We start from the raw sequence: 26647 nt of genomic DNA on the forward strand, positions 1-26647 counted from the left end.
GCGCCAACCAGACTCACCGTGCTGACCCACCTGTGAGGTGGGGCTCTGTTTCCTAATCACAAGTGGATCTATCAGCTTCCACTACGTGGCCTAAAACCACAGACCTCAGAGTGGGAGATCTGCTTGGGCAAGAAGAAACCCTAACCAAGCTCAACAGGCCAGCCTCTAGAAAGCCAGGGGGTTGGCCCAGGTGGTCAGGGACAGGCAGGAAGTGGGGTGGAGCTGCCCCAGAAATGTGCCAGAAGGTCACTCTCTGTGGGGGCCAGGCCATATCATTCACCACTGTCTGATGGCTCCCTTTCTGGACACAGGGCCAACTGGTATTTTCCTTTCCTTTCTCCCTTCCCTTCCCTTCCCTTCCCTTCCCTTCCCTTCCCTTCCCTTCCCTTCCCTTCCCTTCCCTTCTTTCCTCCCTTTCCCTTTCCCTTTCCCTTTTCTCTCTCTTTCTTTCTTTGGCAGCCAGCAGAAAAAAAAATGCCATCACATACATGTGTCAGCGTCACCACCTTCAAAAGGTGCAAATGAGTGAAACAGTAGCCAGAGTTCCCAGGCCAGGTGGCAAACTGGCACCATAAAGGCACCCAGTGTCTCTTCTGCTGGTTCTCTGCACCCCCTGCCACACACATCTGGCCTCTGAGGGTCCCTGGGAAGCTACATGGCAACCAGACACTGCAAAGCCTTCTTTGCACTCCCGGCAGCAAGGGGAGGATGTGGCATGTGGTCATGCTCGTTCAGAGTGGTGGCTGCCCCTCCATGCAGTCCCCATGCTCAACAGAGGTCAGGCTTGCAGTTCAGGGCTGTCTGTCCTCATGGCATGACCAGTCTGAGCTATTGGTTCCGTGCTTTGCAAAGAAACCCTTAACGAGGAACCAGAGGGCAACCCGAGCACACAGAAACACAGATGTGGCTGACGTGAGCCTTTCTCACTCAAAGCAAATCGAGCAGGGCCACAGATGGGGCTGACCACCCGGGCTCGGGGGATCCCCTCATCTCCCTCCTTTGTCTGAGCATGTGGGGAATCCCATCAAAAGGCCAGAGTTCCAGGTCTGGGCCTTCCCCTTGCCCACTTCCTTGCAAGCTGACCCCTGCTGCAGCCACCACAGCCACAGGGGGCCTCAGAAGATTGGTGGTTCCTTCCTCCCTTCAGGGACTGCAAGGAGGGCATCTATGTCAGACGGGATTTACCCAGAGCCTGGAACCCTCTGGGTAGGCCCATTTCACTCTTCTGTTTGGCTTACTCTTGCAGGAGGATTAATAATAGTAATAATAATAATAATAGCAACAATAATAATTATAATAAACATGATTATAACCCTCTCTTGTGTTCCAGGTACTGTCCTAAATACTTTAGGCCCTTCAAGCACCCTGTGAGAGAGACACCATGATCCTCCCCACCGTAGAGGCCTGGAGAGGCTAAGCGAGGCCTAGAGAGGTCACACAGGTAGTAGAAGGCAAAGCAAGATTCAGACACAGGTGGTGTGACCTCCATAGCCTGTGTCCAACCACCACGTCAAGGAGGCAGGTACAGAATGAGGAAGAGTGAGCAAAAAGATCAGAGCAGCAAATCGACATGGCAAAGAAACACCTTAGCTGGTACTTTCTTGGTGTTCTAGGTTCAGGGGTCTGAGGTCTGGGGAGCAGTGGAGTAATATAAAGAAAGAGCAAAGTAAAAAACATGCAAACTTATAAGTGACATCTCTGTAGTCACAGCCAACGGGACAGGAATCATGACTGGAAGAGTTACAGCAGGTGAAGAATTTTGGTTTGAGTTTTCATGGTCTTCTCAGCAAGCTGAGCACTGCGTGTTTAAAAGTTTAAAAGTGGTAAATGAGATTTGACCATGTGGTCCTGGGAGGTAGACATGAACCGGAGGAAGCGAGCTACCTCCATTCCCGAGTGTCCTGGTCTGTCACTTGGGCTCCTGATTGGAAATGAGACACGGCAACCAAACACAGTATCCTGGTTTCACTGGGTAGGAGTTGTGCATGCTTTCTGACCAATCCCAAAAGGCCAGGGGGTGTAACTGGGTTGGAAAGACGTGGAAGTGATTACCCTGACATCTAAGATGGGGAAGTGGGAAAGAAGCATGGGGGCAAAAGAGGAAAGCAGATCTTGTAGACATCCTCCCTGTCCAGCCTGGTTCCGGTTTCTTCCAAGAAGCCTTCCATATCAGCCTGCCCTTGAGCAAAGCTCTCTCTTTGCACTTCTAGAGCACCTGTTGATGTGCAATGTGCTCAGCACGACACCACCGCTCACCTTTAGCTATTTGCCTGAAGCTGGTGTTGAAAAATTTAAGAGCACAGTTGGCCCTCGGGTTTCTAAATGGACTGTAGGTAGCTAGGGCCTGGGCAGGCAGACCTGTGAATCCGGCTGATGGCCAACCATGCCCCTGCTAAGCATGCCTGAGAAAGCGTCCAGGTTCTTGGAGAGCGGGAGGCGCCCTACACAATCCCCCCTGCAGTCATTGGAGGGCGCTGTCTATTGGTTTCGGAAACCTATAACCTATAACCCTCCTCCTTCGTTGAGATCCCTCCATGCTCTTCCCCGCTGGACACTGCAGGACAGAGGTTGATGGCGTTTGCCGTCTAACCCCACACGCGCTTCCCCTCTGGCCTCCCAGGGGGTCACCAGCATCCGAGTCCTCCGCTCCTGCCCGCGCACACGCCTGGACTACATTTCCCAGTCTCCCCCGCAGCTGGGCGTGGCCACACGGCAGGGCTCGAGCCAATGGCATGCAAGCATGGGCGACACGCTCACTTCCGGGCAGGCCGCGGTGAGACCCGCCCTCAGACTTCCGGCCTGCCGTCGGCCGGCCTCCCGCCCCTCGGAGGCGGGCGTCCCCCGCTCGCCGCTGGGCGCCTGCGTCGGCCGGGCCGGGGGGACTCCGTGCCGCCGAGGGCCGAGGGCCGAGGGCCGAGGGGCCCGCACGGGAGCGGGGCGCAGCCCCCTCTGGGCTCAAGCCCTGGCGCTGTTTCGCTGTGGCAGCCGGCCCGTGGTCCCGCTCCAGCTCGCTCCGCGCGGCCCTCCACGCCGGGGCGCCGGCGCCGGCGCCGTTACTGCTCCTCGTCCCCTCCCCGGGGCGAGCTCGGGCGCAGGGCGGGGCCGCGCCGCGTCCGACCGCTCCTGGCGGAGGGGAGAGGCTCGGGGGCGAGCTGCACGCGCGATGCCAGCGGGAAGCCGCCTGATCCGTCTGCGCCGCAGGGTCTCCTCCAGCTCGGGGGCTGGAGGCCCCTCCTCGGCGCCCTCCCGGGGGCCTGCCTGCCTGCTCGGCGTGGCCTGCGACCCTCGAGCCCAGGGCTTCACCTGCGCATCCCCCCGGGGTCGGGCACAGGAGCTTCCTGAGAAACAGGTGCCCCCGAGTATTTGATAAAAGTGTCTGAAGCATCTAAGACATTTGTATCATGTTATATGAATGCATGATACTTATGGAATGCTGATGCGTATCTTGTGGTCTTCTTGGACTCTTCGCTCCATTCTTTTTGAAGATTTTATCTATGTATTCATGAGAGACGCAGAGAGAGGCAGAGACGCCTTCATGAGAGAGGCAGAGGGAGGAGCAGGCTCGTGCACGGAGCCCCATGTGGGGCCTGATCCCGGGTCTCCAGGGCTCCAGGGTCGCGCCTGGGCCGAAGGCAGACGCCCAACCTCTGAGCCACCCAGGTGTCCCCGCTCTACTTCTTTTTTTTTTTTTTTTTAATTTTTTTTTTATTTATTTATGATAGTCACAGAGAGAGAGAGAGAGAGAGGCAGAGACACAGGCAGAGGGAGAAGCAGGCTCCATGCACCGGAAGCCCGACGTGGGATTCGATCCCGGGACTCCAGGATCGCGCCCTGGGCCAAAGGCAGGCGCCAACCGCTGCGCCACCCAGGGATCCCTCCCCGCTCTACTTCTAACTAAGGATAGAAAGCTCCGCACAACCCCATGGGCTTATCAGAGGGCCTAAGCTGATGCCCGGAACGGTCTGTAGGTTCTTCTAACTTCTAGGCTTCTTGGATCTTAACACCTTAATACCCATTAGAGGCCTGGACCCTTTCATTGTGCATCAGTACAAATCGGCCCTTGACCGGAGGCCTCACAACATTTTCCCACCAGTGCCCAGGCCTGCTCCTGGCGGCCCTATGCACACCCAGGGTTTCTGTCTTCCAAAGCGCTTGCCCGTTTGACCTTTGCAAAGGCCCCGTGACTCAGGCAGGACAGTGATAGTCACTATGTGCACGTAACCCACAAGAAAAGAGGCTCAGGGAGGGTGACCAACTTGTGTTTGCGTGTGTGCTGGGCTGTCTCTAGGACCAAGGACCCAGACAATGCCTCTCGTTCCCCCCCTTTCTCCAGCCTGAGCTAACAAGAAGACACCTCACAGAGACCAACAGGAAGCCAGGCCAACACGCCGGGACATGGGGGGTGATGGAAGCTCGCACCGACTCGACTGGTAAACTGAGTTTACAACAGACCTGGCCAGATAGCTTCAGGGGGCTGAACATTTGTCCCTCTTCTAATTTTAAACCCCTCTGGCCTGATGGGAGTGTCTGTGGTTACAGGGTGTAGCAGCTGCTGCTGCTGCTACTGTGTGGTCAGGGCCACCACAGGAAGACAGGTACTTACTTGATTTTTCTTCTTTAACCGCATATTCGAGCACTTTGGACGAGCTCTCATTCGGGGAAGGGAAGTGGACACAGAGCACCAGATGCTTCAAGCTGCTATCCTGACAGACCAGGAATGTCTGCAACGGAAGAAGGGCGGGGGAGCTCCATGAACCAAAGATTTGGGTGAAGGTTAGAAAGACAGCAGTGGGTTGGAAGTCATCCAGAACGTTCCAGAAACAAGGAGGCAGGGTGGGGAACGGGATTCTGCCTAAGAGCCCTGTGTCACCTGGCCCATGTCCTCCCTGGCTCCTGAGTCCCAGTTTCTCAGCTGGCCACAGAGGGGTCCACCTAAATCAATGTTTCCCAAAGAATTCTGTGTTGCAGACACAGAGTTTGGAGGGGGTGTTTAAAACAGGTTCCTGGGCCCCACCCCTGGGATGCTGGCTGGGTTGGTGGGGCCCCAGGATCAGGGGATTCTGATACGGGCGGTGGTCCTGCCTCTGCTCTTAGAAAAGCTCTAAGGCACAGGGAGTCATGTTGATTTTCCACTCGCACCCCAGCACGTGTGCTTACCTCCACCCTCGTCCCAAACTGGGATCTAAGCCTCTCCCACTCAGGCCCCTAGTGCCTGGCCAGAGCTTGGAAAACCGGGAGTCCGCCCAAACTTCTGAGGTGAGGCTGGGGAGCCACTAGGGCAGCCCCACCGATGTGGCCCGGGCATGAGAGGCTCTGGAGAAGCACCGCGGTGGCCCTCGGTCCCCCCCCGCCCCCCCATGGCACACTGCCCTCCCAGTGATGCTTCCTGTTCTCTGCCATTGTTCCTGAGGACTGTTATTATCACGTGGCTACATTATTAGAATTGTTAATACAACATAATAACATTATTGCCTCCCTTGTCTGCCTCCTGCCTTAACCCTGGGTGATGATAGATCCCATGATCTCACGTAGTTCTTTTATGAAAGCTATGGGGGGGATATTCTTATTATCCCCATTTTATACGTAGAGAGAGGCAGTAACACCCAAGGCCACTAGGCTAGTTAGTAAGTGCTGGGGCTGGGATTTGAGCTCAGGCCCTGTGACCCGGATCCGGGCCCTCCATCACCCCCAGACCCTCTGTGCTCTGCTCAGCCCTGAAAGACCACATCTTCTTGGAGCGCAGTGACATCTTGAGCTCATTGGTCACTGAGCTGTGGTTGAAAGTTTACAGCCCCCCACTCCTGGAGCAGGGCAGGGTGGAGAGGGTGTGAGAACCTGGAGCAGATGGGTGGACGAGGGAGGATGGGAGGGAGCACGGGGCAAAGGGGGGGTAGGTTTCTGGGGGTGGAAATGCAGGTGCAATGCTGCCTACAAATACATCCCCAACTGGAAGGTGGTCCTCCCTAGGGGACCCGACAGGAGGCCAGCTCACCTCTAGAAGCCTCCTTGGCCCCTGCCCACAGAGAGGATGCCCGAGGCCTCGGCCCAGCTGGCCCTACCCCAAGCTGTGGCCATCACTGAACTGACACGTTCACCCGAACCTGGTCTGACCCCAGGAACATGCTGTCCTCCAAAGGAAAAGAGGTCACCTGGCCTCCCTCGGAGGTGCAAGGTCAGGCTGCCTGCTGCCCACCAGGCCCCTGGGAACCAGCAGCATGTGAGGCCAGGAGAGGGCGCATCTGGGCATGGGGGGGTGAGTGCGGTGTCATGAAAAGATGTGGTCTTTGTCCCCGGTTCCTGGCACAGAGCTTCAGAAACCCTTGGTATTTCCTGAGCGATAAGTGTTTTTTATTATTTATAATGAGTTGCTTTAGACCATATCTGGGTTCATGCTGCTATGATTCATGGGGGGTGGCCACAGCAAAGGGGGGACCGGGAACACACAAGAGGGTTGGACTGCCAGCTCCACCTCGGCCTTGGGGCCGGGAGAGCCATGCAAGTGGGATGCCACCATGTAGGTCTGCTGCATCAGGAGGGGGCCTCAGTGGAAGCTGGGGCTCAGCGTGCTTGGAGATGCCTGGGTGCTGAGCCCCTGGAGGTGCCTGCACTCCACAGTGCAGGATGTGGGGGCCTGCTCCCCTCGCCGCCGGATCCCCTCAGCCCCCCTATTTGTCAGCTCTGTGGCTCGGTCCTTCAGAATAACGGGGTCGGCAGATCTGCGGTCCCACCTGGAACTCTGGGAGCAGGGCGTGGGGGAGGCCTGACCCGGAGCCAGTGGCGTCCCAGGAAGGCCAACAGAGCAGACCCAGACCCCTGATCCTGAGCCAGGATGGGCGCTGAGGCCAGTGCTCCAAACTGCAACCAAAATTGGGCGGTTTCTGCCTTTGTAGGGAAAGCGCCCCCGTTACACGTTGTGGTGCGTGGGGGGGGCCACGTGCCCGGGCGGGTCCCAGTGCAGAGGTCCTCAAGTGGCCCAGAGCTGCCTTTCTCCATTCTCCGGTGTCAGGAATGGCAGTTTTCAAACTACAGGTCATGACCCATGAATGCGAATGCCTCGACTAGGTTTATTCTTTCAGACTAAAACGTAAGAGAACAGAAGAGAAGAAGGATGCCTACGGGACGGACGGACGGACTCTGTCAGAGAGGAAAGGGGAGGGAGACAGAGACCTACAAAGGGCCTGGGCCCCAGTCTAATAGGTAAGTGTCTTATTTCTTACTCCACTGGCGGGGCCTCCTCCCTCCACCGTCGGAGCCGCACTGCTCTCCCCGACGGGCAGCGATGAGCACTCACTGGCCCGGGCAGGGGCCTCCTGGACGCCGTCCTGCAAACTGCTGGGCTCTCTCACAGCCCCACGAGCTGATTTCTGGGTTTCCTCACTCTGCTGACATGTCGGCCCTCGCGTGCCGCTGAGAGAAAGGAGAAGAGGCGGGAGCCTGCGGGCAGGGCCCTCTCCAGCTGGCAGGACCTGTGGCCTGTCACAACTTGTATTTCTCTCGGGCTCCCAGAGGGCCCTGGGCAGCCAGCTGGGAGCTCGTCGGTCGGCCCTGGGTCACTGTGGGGCCTCCCTGAGCCTTCTGCTCTCATTTGTCACCAGACCACCCAGCAGACACAAGAAAGGAAGTAATTGCAACACCACAGGAAGCCCCTGTGGATAATCAGGTCCAAACAGATGCCCCCTCAAGAATCATTCTCCATGTGCCCCCGACCCCCCACAGCCGGGGTGTCTGTCAGTCTCCGGGTCTCAGGTTCCATGGGGACCTGGGGGTCAGTGTGCCACACGCATGGGGTTACCGGGGATCTCCTGGGCAGTGGTTCAACGATGGGAGGAGCTGGGACAGAACAGTGCCTCACACCTGTGCTCTCTGTGGCCTCCCGCCCTCCCACCACCTCCCTCCTCACTCTCCATCCTTGACAGGTGAAGACGCAGGGCATGGGGAGGCTAGATCACCCAGGGCCGTGCACATGGGACATGGGCCCGGGTGCCACTGCGAGCAACTCGCTCCTGTACCGCCGTCATGTCTGTGTCATCTACTCACTGGGGGGCAGGGGTGTACACGGGGGGAGGGAAGCCCACCAGGCAGGGTGCTGACAGGTGCCTGGCCCCGCCTAACCCCTGTCCCGTGGCCACAGAGCCACCCGGAGCACTTCCTTGTGCTATGGCCAAGGCCTGGGGCTCTTACCTGCAAAGCAAGATAAGGCACTGGGGGGATGAGGGGGTGCAGTGAGGGGAGGCTGAGAGCTAGTGGGGGCAGGTGGAAGCTGGAGGAGACCCCTGATCCCACCTGCCCACGTCGTGGGGGGAAGGGGGTGCTGACCCCCAACGGTCTTCCCGGCCACAGTCCTTTGGAACAAGTGGGTCAGTTCTCTGTTCCCCTGGGGGAGGGTTAGCTGCCCAGCCAGTCACACAGTCACATTTGGGAAACATCCGCCCTCAGCACCCCAGACGCGGTGTCACTGTGCAGCAAAGAGGACTAATGCAGTGACCCGCGGGCCTTCTCGTCATGGCGAATCACCTCTGCTTCACTTGACAGTCCAGCCCGAGTGCATCCAGGACAAGACCACCTGTATGACTTGCCGGTGAGACCCTCACCCCCCCACCCATGTGACCTGCCCGTGAGCCCCTCGCCCCCCGTGTGACCTGCCCGTGAGCCCCTCGCCCCCTGTGTGACCTGCCCATGGGCCCCTTGCCCCCACTCCCAGAGGCCATGGCTCATCACCTAAGGAGAGGCGGGGCCTGATGGGGGTGGCAAGGGGCTGCAGGGGAGCTTGGCTCCTACACCCTTGGGGGATTCCGTGTACCAGTTCCTCGAGCCACCTTGACTTCTCTTTCTCCCTCGTGCAGCTGTAGCTTTTGGGAGCTGCAGCGGGACCCAAATCCCAGCTCCGCTACACTCCAGCCGTGGACCATGGACAAGCAGCCTTTCGTTCTCCAAGTCTCAATCTCCTCGTGTGAGCATGAGTGTGATAATATCCACCTCCCAGAGCTGCCTGTGAGAACTGCTGACTGTGTACGGAAAGCACCTCATGCCAAGTGTGCCTTGAATAACAAACACTGATAATCTTTATTGTTCCAGTAGACTGCTACCATCTACTGAGCACAAAGCCACAGGCTAACATGTTTATAGGCGTTATCTCATTTGGCAGATAATTATTAGTGAGGTGATTATCATGTATCTTTCCCCCAAGTCAGAGATAGGAAAGAGGGACTCACAGGCTGTTCCGCTAGGTGCTAGATTAAAAATGGCCACAAATCCTTTGCAGCATCTCTTATCCAACTTCCCCAGCCCTGGATGGGGTGGCCTTCAGTCTTGTTTCCACCAAAAGAAAGTGGCAGACATAACCCTGTGGGGTTGCAAGCCTAGGCTTTGAGGCGGGTCAGCTCCCCTGAGTGCTCCAGGCCAGTTTTGGGACCATGGGTGTCACGTGAGGCCACCAGAGTGAGTCTGCTGGGGTCACGTGGCACAGCCCCAAGGGCAGGCAGCCCCGCGAGCTGCCAGTGGACTGTGGCTGTGCGGCTGACCCCAGTGAGACCAGCAGTGGAACTGCTCAGCAGAACTCAGCCCCAGCTGCTAACCCACGGAGTTGCAAGCACATCCAATGGTGACCATTTGAAGCCACTGAATTTTGAAGTGATTTGTTATGCACAGTAGCTGATGATATAGCCATCAGGATGGACGTGGGCCTGATCCTTTGGGGACCCCCCGTCCTTCTATGAGGTGCTGAGTAGGGATCCCCAGAGCTCAGGGGCGGGGACTTGGAAGGCTGGCGATGCACCCAGCGTCCCGCTCTCCAGCCAGAGGAACCAAGACCCAGAGATGAAAGACCTCCCAGGTCACATCAATTGTGAGCTGCAGAGCCAGGACAAGAACGTAAGGCCGTGACCTTCAGGCCAGGGTTATGAGCGCCACCATACACGGCTTCCAACCCACCTGGCCCGTCGAGCGCCACCCAAGCGTGTGTCTGCCAGGCGTCAGGCAAGAGGATGTAGGTACCTTACAGCAGCCACCTCCCGGAGACTTAAAGGGTTTTACCCAATGTACAGATAAGAAAAGCAGGGGGAGAGGGAGAGGGGAACATTCAGAGCGGTGGGCCTTGGGGCCCCTCCTCAGACAACTTCAGCCCAAGTCTCTGGAGCCGGACACTCTGAGCTCAGGTCTCAGCTTGGCGACGCTGAGCTTTGCGGTCGCCCTGGGGCTGCTTCTTCCTCTGGGAAAGGGGATCCTTGTAGCTCCTGCCACAGACGGTCGCTGTCAGTCAGCTCCCCAAGGACTAGTCTTTTCCATTTCTCGCCAACTGACCCCAGTTCTGGTCTGGGTGCTGATGTATCAGCCTCAGGAGGATTTCGTCAAAGCCAGTCAGGCTGTTCTGCTCCTTCTTGCCATTCACTCCCTTTCCCAGCCTCCCTTGCAGCTAGGGGTGACCAAAAAGGATATGAAAAAATAGCTGTTCCCTGATGAAAAGACTGAACCTAGGAGAAGAAAGCCTTTTGCTTGTGACCTCCTGCCTTTGAATGGGCAAGATGGCTGGAACTGCAGCTGCCGTTTTGTCACCACAAAGTGACAAATCAGGAGGACAGAAAGCCAACACTTTGAAGATGGAGGACAGAACAGCGAAAAGACCCTGGGTTCCACAGACATCACTCAGCTGCTAACCTAACCCTGGGCCCCACCGTCCAGATTTCTCATTAGGGGAACAAAAGGAGCTCTCTGGCTGAAGCTGCCATGGGCTAGGTTTGTTGTGGCTTAACGCCGAAAGGATTCCCAGCTGACCCAGGACCTCAAAGGATTATTAAAAGAACCGCACAGGTGCCTTGAGTAGAATGCCTGCTACATAATAAGCCTTGGGGTCTCCCTTCCCCAGGGCCCCTCTACCTGCCTTGAGTCCTGAGGACAGAAGCCCCCACCACGGGGTTCATGGATGGCTCCCTGAGTCGGGGGAGTGTGACGACACACCAGGCACCCGCGTCAGCAGCTCCAGACTCCAGGCCTCAGCCAGAGGGAAGGGAGAGGCCCGAGGTGGGCAGTGAGGGAACATGAGGTGACAGGCAGCCCCCGGGGGCCTTTCTGGTGCCCGCCTGTGGCCCGGCCAGGGTGACAGTGAGTGGAAGAGCCCACAGCCATGCCCCCTGTGCCACCCTCCCTCCACCACAGCTCCTAAGTGTTCCCCGGTGAACCAGGCCATCGCCATGCCTCGCTATGCCCCAGGGCCCTCACTCAGCCTCCCTCCTCCGTGGGACCAGCACCGCCGGGCGCCCTGGGGAGCCAACCCCTGAGTCAGCCCGCTGCTATTCCCCCTTCCCCCACCCCCTGTGCACTTCCCCAGTAGCCTACTTCAGGAACTCCCAGAAAGCAGAAGAATGCCTGCCCCACTGGACCAACCAACCGGAGATGCCCACTCTGGGGGGTCCAGGTTTCCTTGGAGCTAGGATTGTCCTGCATGCGCCCCCCACAACGACCGTGACCGTGCGGTGGAGGTCAGAGCGCTGCGTGGCACAGCAGGACATGCGGCGTCCCACCTGGTTCCCACCCTGACTCACTGTGTCCTTGGCAGGTCACTTCCCCTCTCTGAGCTGGCTCTTCCAGTCTAGTGAGGGCGGCGGGGGGCAGGGTCCCAGGACTCCTTTTTTCTAGAAGATTCTCTCCCAGATCAGTGCCCCAGGGTCTTTCCCAACCCCCGAGAGGCTGGCATTGAGTTTCCCGGGGAAATGCGTGCAGTCCCCGAGGCTGGAGCAGCCAGCTGTACGAGCCTTGCCCTGTCTACCTCTGGCTGTGGTCGAGGGTGGTGGTGGGGGAGACCAACTGAGTTCCACAACAGTTGGGCCGGAATATGCTTAGGGAGAGAGTTATGCAGCCTCTGCATGCCCCTCCTCCTCTCCAAGTAAATATATAGAAACCCAGAGCTCAGCGCACGAGAAATGATTTTACTTTTACTATCCATTTTTGGGTGGGATGATCTAGAGCTGCCTGCTTTTCTATTTTGGTTATGTTAGGACTATTTTCCAGCTCCTCGAGGAGGGAAACTTTCCAATCATGCCCATCGGAGCTGGAACAGAAGTGGCTGTTGCTTCTCAGAAGCCACAAGCTCAGAGGCTGCCATGCTGCTGGAGGCAGGGGTCTGGCGGCCCCGTGGAGAGCCCCCTCCGGACCCGTGTGGCCCACCTTTCCCATGACTGTAGCATGGCACAGGGTGAAGTGTCCCCACCACCGAGGGAGCCTTTAAAACATGCCACTGCTGCCTATGCCTTGTCCAAGCCAAAAAAAAAAAAAAAAAAAAAAAAAAAACAACCCACAAATAGCATTTCTGGGAATGAGGCTGGGACATGGTATGTACATATTTTTTCAAGCCTTTGAAGACAGTCAGTTGGTGAGTTCAAGTCACACTCTATAGTGTTTAGCAGCCGTTCCACGTGGGGCAGGCTCCTTACCATCGTAGCTGAGTTTCCTTGCCTATAAAATAGGAAGCCGGCCCCCTGTTCTGCAGGGCTATTGGCAAGATGAAGGATTGTGCCCAATGCAGTGGACCAGGGAGCTGTAGGCTGCGCCCTCCTCCCTGACCCCAGTCCTTGAAGGGGCAAGAGAGGGGCTGCGCTGATGCTTTTGCCCAACTCATCTCGAATGGGATTGACATTCCCTGGGCTCACACCTGGGGAAAGTGCCTGGAACCACTTACCCAGTGGGTCTGTATCACCACACAGGCTACCCCAGCTCCTGAGCTAGCCCCTGCTACAAAAAGGGATCTTACAGGAGACTTCTTCCATTCTTAGCTATCTTTTGTCCTCCACACCGTGGCTTTACAGCAGTGATGAACACATGTGACACCATTTCTCTTGCTTTCTCATGTTATTCTCTAATAAGAGGAACCAGGGCTCCTTGGAGAAATGGCTGACCCAGGACCAGGGCCAGAAACAAGACAATCCTGGAGCATGCAGTGTCAGCAAGTAAGGAAGCGCTCCAAAAACCACACACTCACACCCATGCAACGATGGGCAGGTGTCAGAGGGTCACAGGAAACAGCCCAAGGAGCGCCCGACGGCCAAAGCTGGAACAACGTGAGTAACCCAATAATTAAGGTACTGCTGGATCACAACCCAAAGCAGAAAAGCAGTATCCATGCGGCCCTACCCTGCTGCTACAAGTAAAGGTTGGCACGAATAAATAAATGGACAGACAAATCTCTTGTGCAGAAGAACTGGAGTTCATCGAGGATGCTCCACTCCCTGAGGGTGGGCTGTGCCATATAAGATGGGGGCACAGGGGGAACCTGGCAGGCAGGGGGTCGGCCAGGGGCCCCAAGTCAACATGAGCATGGAGCAGTAAGTCACACAGGTAGCCGGCACCTCTGATGCCAGGTGATGAGCACAGCACTTTACTGCTGGGGTCTTCCTCCCCCAAAACTGCGAACTCTGGTCTAACCATCAATAAATCCCACTGACGGACCCCTCCCCCCGACAAAAGTACCTCAAAATACCTCTATTCCTCCAAACTGTCAAGGCCATCGAAATACAAAACAAGTCTGAGAAACTGTCACAGTCAGGAGGGGCCCGAGGGGCCGCGATGACAACATGCAAAATGTGCCCTGCATGAGAGGCAGCCACAGGGAGAGGCCATGAGGGAGGAGCTACGGGTTCTCCTTGACACAGGCGCGTCACCGTGGCCTCAGTGACTGTGACAAACGTATCCTACCAGCGTGAGGTGCCCGCAGCCAGAATCAGGTGAGGGGTGTCTGGGAACTCCCTCAATTATCTTTGCAACTTTGCTGTAAATCTAACATTTCTACAATCAAACTTTAAAACCAAAAACGAAACGAAACCCCACCGTTTGGGTGCAGAATGAATAAAGGCGGCTGTTTGACTGCCTTGCTTCTGGACACACAAAGATCAAACGTGGGCCAGTACGTTCCCAAACCTTATCAGAGAAGCAGGCTGCAGGGAGGGAGGTGGGATGGGGTTGGTCACAGAGATACTAGGGGGACAAAGGAGCTGGACGCCTGGTCCCCTGACCATTGCCTCCCCATCCGGCGGGGCGGGGGGTGTCCAGGCCAAGGGCGTCCAAGGTGAAGGCCTCGCAGCGCTTACAGCCTGGGGGCCGCCGCAGCGTGTGCAACTTGAGAGGCGAGACCAGCAGGGCACTGGCTGAGCTCCAGGCCGCTGGCTGTGCCGGACGAAGCTGCCGGCTAAGGGCCCCCCCAGGGTCACAGCCTGCGGGCACTGCTCTCACTGGCAAGGGAGTGAGCCTCTCTGTACCTCTGCTTCCTCGGCCGTCTGTGAGGACCCGAGCAACACCCACACCTGACAGAAATCGCTGCGGGTGGACAAGACCACAAAGGCCAGCTCTGGGTGGACGCTGGCCAACTGTTCTCAGCAGAGCGGGCACGGAAGGCTCTGTTTCTGCCTGAAAACAGGCGTGAGGAGTCGGGGTGAGGGCAGAGGGCAGGGAAGGCCACGCGGGGTTCGTCTGCCGTGGTGCTGGGTCCCCTGCTCCTAAGGGTGGCCTGGCCCCTCAGAGCCGCAGAGCTGCTCTCGCTCCCAGAACACACGTGTCACTTTAAGGAAGCTGCCTATTGGCCACGCTCAGCTCCCAGGTGGTGGGGACCCGCTTCCTGTGCTCCCCAGAAGCAGCCCTATGCTCCCTGCCACACTTATTTGTTCTAAGGGGCCATCGGAGCCAGGCCCGCTGCATCCCCGCGCCTGCAACCTCCCTGACCTGCTGGGTCCCTGACCTGCCACGTCCCCAGACCTGCTGTGCACCCAGACTCTCCATATCCCCAGACCTGCCGCGTCCCCAGACCTTCTGTGTCCCCAGACCCTCCACATCCTCAGACCCGTTGCATCCCCAGACACACACATGCAGTGGCTCTGCCCTCCAGCAGTATCCCCGTCACGCTGCCTTCCAGCCCCATGTGCCCAGCCCAGCTCGGCCCACCTCTGGGGCTTGGCCCGCCCCCACTCACCCCCCAATAGATCCTCTCAGCTCCCTCATCCCAGTCCTGCCCCCACCCCTGCCCCAAGCTACAGGACCCAGCTCAGCATCTGCCTCCTCCAGGAAGTCTGCCCACATCACCCCAGAACTCGGCATCTCTTTCGGGCCAGAGTCAGATCTTCTCACACTCAGGGTAGAGACAAGGGACGACAACGAGAGTCCTCACAATCCACAGCCTTGAACCGTCTTTCTAGCCTTGGGGGTGGGATGGCCTGGAGATGCATGCTCCTCGCTGGTTCCCAGAGCACCCGGCTCCGCTCGCACCTGGGGCAGCCTGCATGGTCACAAGCGTTTACTAGCTGCCTCCACTCCCTGTCTTACTTCCCCTGCCAGCTTCCTGGGCTCACCTCCCAAATAAACCATGTGAACTCCAATCCTCATCTGGGGTCCGCTTTGAGGGCACACCTCCTGGCCTCAGCCTCATTACCTGTGAGCTGGGGGCAAGAGCGCCGTCAGCCTCAGGATTCTCACAAGGACTCGGGGGGTGACCCCAGGCATCACCCGGCATTCTCACAGAGAGGCACAGTTTAGGGGGGGCTTACATTCAACTCTCTGAAGAGGGCAGAGCGGTTGAGGACCTAGCCGGCCCAGCCTGCCCTGGAGATGCACTTGCCTCCCCCGAGGGGCCCACCCACATTCACGCCCATGTCCAGGCCACACCCTCCAGGTGGCCAGGAAAGGCCCATAGAACGGCCACCCTCGCGTCACAAGCTTGCACGCGGGTCTGTTTCTGAGCTGTACCCCCGACGTAGGGGGAAGCAGGTGCCCTGAGAACCTAGCAGGGAGGTGGGTGGCACACTGGTGCTGCAAGCCTGGATCACCTGCCAGGACACCCGCTGGCCTGATGGTCTGAGTCCCGATTTTATTTTCCACATGTTTCATCATCTGCTCTGAAGCCCTGTCCACTCAAAACAGAAGACCTTTTCGGGGGTGGGGCGGGGGACGAAACAACAGACCTTACTTCCTTGAGGACTGTGGCCAGCCGGCCTCCCCTGAAGCCCCCTCCCTGCTTATCCCTGCAAAGGGACCCACAGACTGGGGGGCGGCCCCTGGCACCCTACGCACAGGAGATCCCCCCTTGGGTCTTGGCCTGGCCTCTGTGGTCCCCACGCCCTGTGGTGGGGCCCCCGGGGGGACGGCGAGGCCAGAACTCTGCTGGAGGTGATTCTCAGGTTCCGCAGCACGTGATCAGCACGTGATGGATTTTATCCTGTCCGAGGTCAGTGAAGCCCCTGGCCAGCTGAGCCCCGTGTGTTTGGGAGCCTGGACTTTCCCAGCACAGTGCACACAGCCTGACACGCTGTACAGCAGGGGCCCTGGCAGAGGGCAGACAGGTAGGACCTGGGTGCTCGAACAGGTATGACCCAGCGCAGCAGCAGTGGGTGGCCTGGGTTCTAAATCCAACCCGGGCACCTGCTCACTGAGTCACCTGGGGGCAGCCACTCGACCTCTCTGTGCCTCAGTTATATCTTCTGTACGCTGGGCCTGGTTGGAAGGCCCACCTCGGCGGGTGCTGGGGGCAGTGGTGCCAACCCCTGCGTGAGCTCTCGGGGAGAGCCCGCCGTGGGCCTGGGGACACGGCTGCCGCCAGCCTGGCACTCAGCAGGTCGGGCCTGGGGACATGCTGTGCATCTGTCCTGGCTCCTGTGGCAGGCGGTGTGGCCGGGGGTGGGGGGGGGGGAGATGGACACTTGCTGCTTCAAGGGGACACTTCACCCTTCAACGGGTGCTAGGCTCACGTTGGGGTGGCAGATGTTCCTGAAAGCAGAGGTGCTGCGTGCACAGCACTGAGACAGCCTGAACGCCGGGCTCCAACACGGCTCATTCTTTGTGATGTGAAGTTCACCTCAACGCAAAACCAAACCAGAAAAAGGCTTCTGGGAAGTAGGTTAGGTGGCAAACACCCTGAGAAGACTCTTCTGTCCAGCTTGATTTTTTTTTTTACAGTCACTATATATGTTTATCGCTTTTATAATTAGACCAATAAACATTTTTAAAAAAGGAAGTGGCATGTAAGAGAAGATGCTCAGGGTGGGGTGGGGGTGGGTGGCATCTGATGGGCTCTGACTCACATTTCACTATCTACCCACCTTTCTTCCCCCATGCTGCTCAGACAGCCTGGACCAAACCACTTTCCTTAACGGCCCCATTTCAAAGTGAGAAAAGCGAGCCTCAGAAACTCTAAACCCCCTTGGCTCAATGCAAGAGCCCCTTGTTCTCATATGTCAAATGGAGGGGTGTCAAATAATTTCTCAGGCCCCTCTGGCTCTGATGCCCTCTGCTCCCTGACGCCTGGCTGACGTCTCCAAGCGTCAATCCTGCCTCTCAGGTGCCCCAGTGCCCAGACTGGCCATGCCGGCTGCGGGGTCCGCTGTTCTCTCCAGAGCAGGAACCAGACATCTCACCTGTCTCTCACTCCCGAGTTCTGGAAAATACACCCCAGTCAAAAAGCTGACAAACCCAAGAAAGGAAAGCCAATGGGCAGTGATGGGGTGGAAGCCTGGCAGCCCCTTGCAGCTGTGCCTGCCCTATATCGGCTATGAAATAAAAAGACCCCAACTCACCCCAGCCACCTCTTGCTGCAGGATCCTGGCTGCCTCCATCCGGCCCAGACCCAGTTGCAGCCACACCGGGCATGTTTTGATGAGCTTCTCCAGGACACTAATACCTCGCAGGGGAAGGCAGTTCTTCGGGCTGACTGGCAGACAAGGCCCCATGACATCCTCCTCCTCCTCTTCCTCTCCCTCTTCTTTGCCAACACCTGGAACAGGACTGACAACAAAATCAAATGATCAGCCTGTCCTGCAGGCAGCCTGACTGCCGTGCACATGCAGCGGAGAGTCCATTCAACCGTGTTTGTTCATTTAGCATCTGTGAAGCCAGAGGCCCTTTGGAATTAAAACATATGCAACCATAGGGTGCTTATGAAGGAATGGGTTGGATACACACAGAAACAACCAGCTGAGGCACAGGCTGAAATAAAACATAATAAGGATTGTTAAGATAATAAGAATTAACCAGAAGTGGTCAATTCTACCCCAAGGTGGCTTCAGGGAAACACAGGGGGCATTTGGGCAGAGCTCTGAGGAGGATTTTTTTTAAAAAAAAAACCTTTAAATTGAAGTGCAATTTACAGTGAGATGTACGAGCTGTTAGTATACACATCTAGACGGACTCTTAGATATGTCTGTACCCGCATAACTGCCAACCAGGTGGACATGTGCTGTCCAAGGATGTAGCCACTAGCCATGCGGCACCAGAAGGCTTCCTGAGAATCTTTAAACCTCCCACCTGGTGGGGGGGTCTCTCCCAGGAGCAACCTGGACTCTTGGGGCAGCTGGGAGTGACAGCTCCCATTTCCTCTCTGCCCAACCAGGTTCAGCCCTCGGTGAGTCCTTTCTCATCTGTGCAACGGCCAGGGGGTGGCCTGGAAGATTCCTCCGTTCACTGGGTAGCCCTAGGCACAGCCTGGGTCCTGGGGACAAAGGTCCTCATTTTCTCCTTAGGATTAAGGCCATGATCAAACAGACCAACAGGCTCTTGGGGGAAGGTGGGAGTCTGTCTCTTATTCACTCACAATATGAACATTTCCTGCAGATATTGTTCTAGGAACCGGCTTAGAGCAGAGAACAAGACAAGAGTAAGAACCAAACCGAACCAAACCAAGACAACAAACCTCATCTCTAGGAGAGGGGTCAGATAACAGACGGAACGAGTGAACTAGAGCAGGTTGGGTCGTGCTGAGCCGTAGCAAGGATGCAGCCATCTGGGAAAGAGCAGAGGACTTTGAACTACCCGACCTGGGGCAACCTCGATGAAGCCTGGGGGCTGGCAGGTGTTGGGGATGGGGCTGGGGCTGGGGGTGGGGGCGGGGGCGAGGGGAGGCTGGAAGGGGCAGGGTGGGGATCCCTCTAGGGATTCTGGAGCCCCTGACAGCGTCGATCCTAAATCCATGTATGAAGAGCTTCCCTGGGCTTCCAGGTAGGGACCGGACCACAAGAACACACAAGCTTCCTCAGCAGGAAATGGGCCCACCAAGACCTTGTGGGGCCTGGGTGGCTCCTGAGCCACGGAAAGTCTGCAAAGATCCACAGATATGAAGCTGCTCCCTGCCCCCAGCTCCCTGGAAGTCCCCCCCTGCATCCTGGGGACAGGACAACCAAGGAGAAACACTGTCCAGGCTCTGGTGTCACGTGGACTGTACCACCTCCCTTGGGATCACGTCCCCTCATGCTCTAAAACTTTCCATGTCTCCCACTGCCTAAAGTATCCCATCTGGTCTCCTAATATGGAAAAACATTCGCTTTCTGAGCCCTCCCCCCACATCGTAAGCTCCCCGACAAGAGGCTGCCCTCCACCACCTCAGTAGAACCTGCACGTGCCCACCTGGCGCTCCGGCCAGCGGCCCTGTCCACCTCTGATACCTTCAGGTTCCCTGTTACCTCCTCCCGACATTTTCTCCAACGGGCAGGCACACGTTTAGTGGATTGGACCAAGAAAGCAAGCACCATAAAAGGAAAGATGGATGAATTAAACTAATTAAATCTGTACCCATCAAAACACCCCATGAAGAAAAGGAACACTCGACCCACAGACTGGGAGAACATACATGCGAAGCGTACATCTAACGGAGAACAAACAAGTTCATGTTTAAAAATGGGCACAAGGTTGGAGAACACCTCCACGAAGACGTATCAGTGACCGGTAAGCAGGTGACCGACATCATTAGTCATTAGGGACATGCAAATTAAAACCACAATGAGATACCTCGATGCAAACTCCAGAATGGCTGAAATTAAAAAAGACTGACAAAATCACGCGTTGGTAAAGGATGGGCAGTAAGTAGAACTCGCGCATTATCAGAGAGAATGTAAACTGGCACGACCACTTGGGGAAAGGGGCATTTTTTAGGAACGTAAGCATACACCTGCCAATCCTGCTCCTGGGAACCTACCCTAGAGAAATGAGGGTGTATGTCCACGCAAAGACCTGTGTGTGAATATTCCAGCAGCTTTATTCATCACAGCCTGAACCTGGTCCAGGAGTCCATCGGGGAGAATGGACCACAGACAGCGGCGCGTCCCCAGTAGAAGAGGAAGCGCGGATCCGCACAACTGTATGGGTGGACCTCAGAAGCCAAGTGAAAGCAGCCAGGTGCACGGAAATACATACTGTGTGAGTCCATGCGTGTGATGCTCAAGTGGTACCGTGAGACGTGTGAGTGTACATTTTATCGCATGTGAATTTACACTGAAACCATAAAAAGAATAGTAAGTAAATACCGAACTGTTTTAACTGTTTAAATAAATACTGGACATAGTCAATGACATCTATAATAAAATAGTCGTGGGTGCCCAGATAGTCTTTGAAATGCATTCAAAAAGAAAAATGGGGGGATCCCTGGGTGGCTGAGCGGTTGGGCGCCTGCCTTTGGCCCAGGGCATGATTCTAGAGTCCCAGGATCGAGTCCCATGTCGGGCTCCCTGCGTGGAGCCTGCTTCTCCCTCTGCCTGGGTCTCTGCCTCTCTCTGTATCTCTCATGAATAAGCAAATAAAATCTTAAAAACAAAACAAAACAAAACAAAACATGACCTCTCAAAGCAGTAGCTGAATTGTGGGGTGAATTCCAGGACCCAGCCTCAATTTCTGAAGTCTGAAGCTCCTTTCCTCCCTTTCTTTTTTTTTTTTTTTTTAAGATTTATTTATTTATGATAGACATAGAGAGAGAGAGAGAGAGAGAGGCAGAGACACAGGAGGAGGGAGAAGCAGGCTCCATGCCGGGAGCCTGACGTGGGACTCAATCCCGGGACTCCAGGATCGCGCCCTGGGCCAAAGGCAGGCGCCAAACCGCTGAGCCACCCAGGGATCCCCCTTTCCTCCCTTTCAAGCTGGTACCTGTCTCTCCAGCTGGGACAGAATTGTCCAGAGGTCATGGAGGGCAGGTGCCCTTCCTGGGACTCTGGTGGGCCTGAGTGCCAGCTGCACCTCACACCCCAGGGTGAGATAAGACGGCCGCTCCTTGCTGCCCCCAACACCCCATCTTTTTCTTTGTCCTCTGTACCGACTGTCCCTCGGGGAAATGAATCCTGCACAGACGGGAAGGGACCAGCAACCCAAGGGCAGGTGTGTGGGAGGAGGTAAGATGTTGCAGGATGGAACATCAACCTCGCACTGGTGCCCCCTCTGCAGACTCACGGTTAGAGGGTCAGTGGCCACTCACATGCCCCGCACAGCATATGGCAACCGGACTCCAGTGTCTGTCCCACCCCCTGCCATTGCCTGGCCAAGGGACCAAGGGCAGGCACTGGACCCCTGCGGGCCTTGGTTTCCTTCTCTGTGCCTCGGAGCTGGTGACACCTGCCGTGTGCAAGTGTGCGGCACCTGGCTGCATGGTGACACTTCAAATGGGTTTTTGTTCTAGTTGCGGTAACCAGTATGCAGTCACGCCCTGCTTGTCCCCGGGACACCTGTTGCTACAGCAGCAAGGTGCAAGATGGCCTGAGATAAGTAGGAACCCATGGCTCAGCCCCCTGAAAGCTGCCAGAGCACTAAGAGGGTGAAGGGAGGCAGGAAGGCAGATGGGGCCCTACTCTGAAAGTGACTGGCAAAAGTCCAGAGAGTTGGGGACGCCGTGGCCTAGGCCCGGCAGCCCCCCAGGAGGCACACGGGGACAATGAGGACAGTGTGCCGTGGTGTCTGCAACGACCAGAGGACGGGACCGACCCACATCATCCATAAGAGAACGGGTCCAGAGGTTGTGAGTCCATCCCCCTGCGACTGTCATGCAGCTGCTAAATGGCAGGAACCAGGGCTACGGGGTTAAATTAGGATCCTGTCTGTTCCCTGATTTGGGGCCCTGTGCTGAGGTTAGGTAAGACAACATCTTCGTGTTTGTGAAACACCCACTAAAATACAGGGGGTTCAAGAGTCACAGTGTCTGCAGCCTGATCTCAGAAGGTTTGGGGGAAACAATGAGCGGGAACAAGCAGATGTGACAAAAGGTCAAGAACTGGTGGCTCTGGGTGAGGAGTGCACATAGAGGAATGTGCTGCACTGATCCCGCAACGTTTCTGGGGGTCTGAAATCACATTAAAAGAAGAGGCTTTAAAATCCTACAAACCCGATGTTGAGTAAAGTAAGCACACTACAGAAGGAACAGAAGGACTCGGATGTAAGAACAGATGTGACAGTGGCGTGTGCGGTTGCTGGATGCACACACGCCAACCCCGGAAGGCGGTCACCACCCAATGGAGGGAAGACGACGGGACCAGGGAGGGCTGTGGAGGGGCTCAGCCCTCTGTAGTACACGGAGATTTGTTCTAGGAGGTCTGAAGCAACATGGGGAAATGACGGGATCTGACCCAGCTCAATTATGGGAACTCAGGGCATTGTTATGTGCCCAGGTTCCCACGTGTCCAAAACACAGCACGCCGACGCCCCTTCCCCCAGGATGCCAGCACCTGTCCCGAGCCGAAGCCATGCAGGCTGCAAGGTCTCCAGGCCCCGAGCCTGGTCCCTCTGCCAGAGCCTCGAATACGGGAAACTCCAGTCGTGTGCACGTGCGTGCATGTGCGTGTGTGTGCTAAAGTCGGCTCTGGAAGCTGAGGGCGGGGCTGAGGCAATGCGGAGACACCCCGCCCCTGAGCATCAGGTCACCCAGGTCAGGCCCAGGGGCGTTCCGGGACAGTGAGGCAGACCTGAGGTGATGACGAGTGATCCCCCCGCAGGCCCTGCAAGCTCCCAAGCCACTGCCCTCTGCCTCGACCGGTCCCTAACACGGAGCTCCCTCTGTCGCGTCCCACTAGATGGGTACCATAGGTGTGAAGCCGCCTCCTGGCAGGGCCATCGGGACCTCACCGGACAAGCCATGCAGGGAAGCAGTTCTCAATGTCTACAGAGATGAGACGTGCTCCCCTGAAGTCTCGTCTCCTGTTGCTCCCCACCCTGTGCGGGGCCTTGGGGACCTGTCACCTGCCCCCATGGAAACCCTCAGCCACAGGGACAAGGCTGCCCATGGCCCCCCAGGCCTCCCACACTGGGGTAAAGCCCCACTCCAGCACGAGGCCACTCCAGAACTTCGATCAGCTGTGCTCCTTGGCGGGCACTGAGCTGCGCGTTTCACGCACACAGTCTCCGTGTGTTTGCATACGGGGGAGCAATCTGTTTTTTTTAACAACATCTTAACATATACAATTCAATGGTTTTTGGAATGACCATCAGTACAATTTTAGGACATTTTCATCACCCCAAAGGAATGCTGTACCCATGACGCAGTCATTATTTCCTCCCAATACCCCGGCCGCTGGCAGCCACTAGTCTACTTACCATCTTTAGAGATTTGCCTTCCGGATAATCCTATCTGGTTCACACACAGTGTTGTTGTAGTTCCAGGCAACAAGAGAGTGGTTCTACACCCCTGCCTACCACTCAGTGCTCATCGAGAAAAGCACACTCCCAGTCCCTGTCACCTGTCTCACCCATTGGCCAACCAGCTCCCCACTGCTGATCTTCTGTGTCTTCTCTACAGTTAAGTCTGTTTCCCCATTTGTCTTCAGTTTTAAGGTTTTTTTCCCACCTGGGATAGTGTTTAGCATCCAACCATTTTACTACAGCTCACAGGGTATATATGCACTTCACTTCTTTTTTCTTGGCACGTAACATTCCACTGCATGAACACACCACATTGTACTTATCCAGCAGTCGACAGACATTTGGGTTGCTTCCAGTTTGGGGCCATCATGAGTAATGCTGCTAATTCTCACGTGCAAGTTTCTGTCTGGACATTGTTTTCAATCCTCTTGTATGTCTAAGAAAGACATTGCCAGGACACAGGGCCACTCTACATGCAGCATCTTGAACGGCCAGGCTGTTTTTCCAAATGGCTACACTAGTTCACATTCCCAGCAGCGGCCTGGGAGGGTCCCCATTTCCCCACATGCTCAACAACACTTGTCATTGCCCGTCTTTATTTTATAGCCGCCCTAATGGGTATGCAGTGGTATCTCACTGTGTTTTGCATTTGCATTCCTTGCTGTATAATTATGTTGAGCATCTTTTTAAATTACTGACTATATACATGTATACATACATATATATATATATATATATATTCTCCAGAAAAATGTCTTCAGATCCTTTGCCTGTTTCAGAAATAGGTTATCTTTTTATTATTGAGCTATAAGTTCTTTATATATGCTCAATACAACTACCTTATAAGATGTCTGCAAATGTTTTCTTCCATTCTGTGACCGTCTTTCCTTTTAGCGAAAAGCTAACGGTGTCCTTTGGAACATGAAAGTTTTTAAATTTTGGTGAAGTCCAATTTATCTGTGTTTTCTTTTGTTGCTTATACTTTTGGTTTTGTATCTAAGAAACCCACGACCTAATGCAAGACCATGAGTTTGTCTTCTAAGAGTTTTATAGTTTCACCTCTTATACTCAGGTCTTTGTTCCATTTTGAATTAATTTTTGTCTCTGGAGTGAGGGTAGAGGCCTAACCTCCTTTCTTCAGATTTGGATATCTTGTTGTCCCATTTGCACCATTTGCCAAAAGATTATTTTTTCCCCATTGAACTTTCAACAAATCAATGACTGTAAATTACAGAGAGGTTTTGAGCCCCCTCATCGCACTGTTTTTATCCTTCTCAGCATTCGGAGTCTCCTCTGTCTTTGTATTTTTGAAATGTAGCGTCCTAAACAGGGAACTGATTCCCCAGGTGTGCCCTGAGCAGCAAAGAAAGAAGCATCACCACCGTTTCCCTCAATATAGACATTCTACTCTATCTTTTTTTAAAGATTTATTTTTATTTATTTATTTATGATAGACATAGAGAGAGAGAGAGGCAGAGACGCAGGCAGAGGGAGAAGCAGGCTCCATGCCAGGAGCCTGACGTGGGACTCGATCCTGGGACTCCAGGATCGCACCCTGGGCCAAAGGCAGGCGCGAAACCACTGAGCCACCCAGGGATCCCCGACATTCTACTCTATTAACATGACTGGAGATGGTACCAGCTTTTCTCCAGCGACATATGCAGCCATCTGGGGAAATGGTGGGAACTTTTGTGTGTGTGTTGTAAGGTTGGGATCACATTGTGGAAATGAAGGGAGGGAACAAGTTTATGAGATGAGCAGCGACATGACAAATGCTGTGTTCATCAGGTATGATCCAAAGGAAGCGGCACTGAGCTCACACTCAAGGAGACCTCATTCTCGTTCTGTTGTTCACTATGTGATCTTGGGTCACTCACTGCCCTTTTTCAGGCTCAGCAGCCGCTTCAGGCAAATGAGAAGGATGAACAAGGTCTGGGATGGCAACGCGGGTTGGATGTCCACACGACCCCAGTCGATTGGCAGCAACTGCCTAGACTGCTGGGCTGCAGGCTCAGCAGAGAAAGAATGCTGGGACCCACTGTGATGTCTGCCACGGACTCTACTGGAGACAGGCAGCAGCTGGGCTGGCTGTGTGGTTACTGACATGGATCAGACCCGGAGCGAAAGCTCCTTCCAGCACTATGAATCCCATGATTGGGCGCAGTTGACTCTTGGCTAGGTGCCATTTGAAGGCTTCTGCTCCTGCCGGGCTGGCTCTGCCCCAGTAGACAGCCTGAGAGAAAGCAGGTGGCCGGCCTGGCTTCTCTGTGGCTTTCTTTCTGCCAGACGCCTTTCCCTCGACGTGTGGAAGTTGAGCCACAGCTGCTGCCGGATTTCCACCTCTGGCACAGCCTTGGGTGCACACGGGACAGAAACGCAGCTCCAGGCCGGCCACGGCCACCCCGTGGGGGTGGAGGAGAAGTAGCCAGTTTCAGAATCGTGATGTCTCACACACGTAACGTGCAAACACACGGCGGTGCCACTAGCCCGGTTTCACAAGCTAAATAACTACATGAGGCTCTTGCGTGTTCCCGCTGCCGCCTGGGGCCCCAAGGACAGTGTTTGGAAAACCGTGTCGTGAGAAAGTTCCCGGGTTTCTGTCTACCGGGATACCAAAAGGCCTTCCATGGTGAGGGGGGCATGGAGCGCAGCTTTAGAGCTGGGTCCTGGGGGTCGGCCCCGGGGAGCCAGGGACGGAGCTCTGCGGGCCCCTGCCCACAGCCTCTCAGAGGGGAAGTCAGCCTGAGCAGGTCTTCCGGACCCCGGAAGTGCTGAGAACGGGTCAGGCTGTCTGAGTTCGCACGTCACAGCCCACATCAAGGGGTCTAGCAGGTCAAAGGCCTTCGAACTTTCCACACCTGTGTGTATTGGAGACCTCTGTCGCCTGGGGTGCATCAGGCCCCAGCAGCTCCCAGCCCTGCCTTCTGGGCTGACCCCTCGGGCTTCCACCTGCTCAGACCAGCCGCTACTGGGCCCTGGACAAGCCGTGGGGGCACCCGGCCCAGCGCTGCAGCCCCTGGGGGCGGCGCCCCTTGTACCAGGCCTGCCTCTAGACCCTGTTTCTCAGAAGCTCTGCCTGCTGGCTCACAGTCGCCCAGCATCCGGGCTCTTGAGGGCCCTGGACACACACAGCCTCCTGGGCACTGGGGCCAAGACCGTCCAGCCTCCTTCTGTAACTTGCTCTGGCTCACGGGTCCAGCCCCTGTCCCCATGCCAGCCGGCCCACTGAACGCAGCCAAACCTGACTCAGCCTGCTGGCCTTGTGGACGGCCTCCCCCACGCCAGCCCTGGGCTAGGA

General features: G+C 56.0%; 1 protein-coding gene across 2 annotated transcripts in view; it reads right to left on the reverse strand.

Annotated features, from left to right (window-relative positions):
* RIN3 (Ras and Rab interactor 3) overlaps nt 1–26647 on the reverse strand; it is a 106892-nt gene that overhangs the window by 59602 nt on the left and 20643 nt on the right. Inside the window, exons 2-3 of one of the 2 annotated variants that reach the window (XM_055333664.1) lie at nt 17544–17751; nt 4604–4721 (exon numbers count right to left, since the gene is read on the reverse strand). In XM_055333664.1, coding sequence (XP_055189639.1) covers nt 4604–4721; nt 17544–17751 — 326 coding nt within the window. Of the gene's footprint in view, nt 1–4603; nt 4722–17543; nt 17752–26647 lie in introns of those variants that run through there. The other variant, XM_055333665.1, reaches the window with a different exon arrangement.

This window comes from Nyctereutes procyonoides, unplaced genomic scaffold (assembly GCF_905146905.1).
Source record: "Nyctereutes procyonoides isolate TBG_1078 unplaced genomic scaffold, NYPRO_anot_genome, whole genome shotgun sequence".
NCBI lineage: Eukaryota > Metazoa > Chordata > Mammalia > Carnivora > Canidae > Nyctereutes > Nyctereutes procyonoides.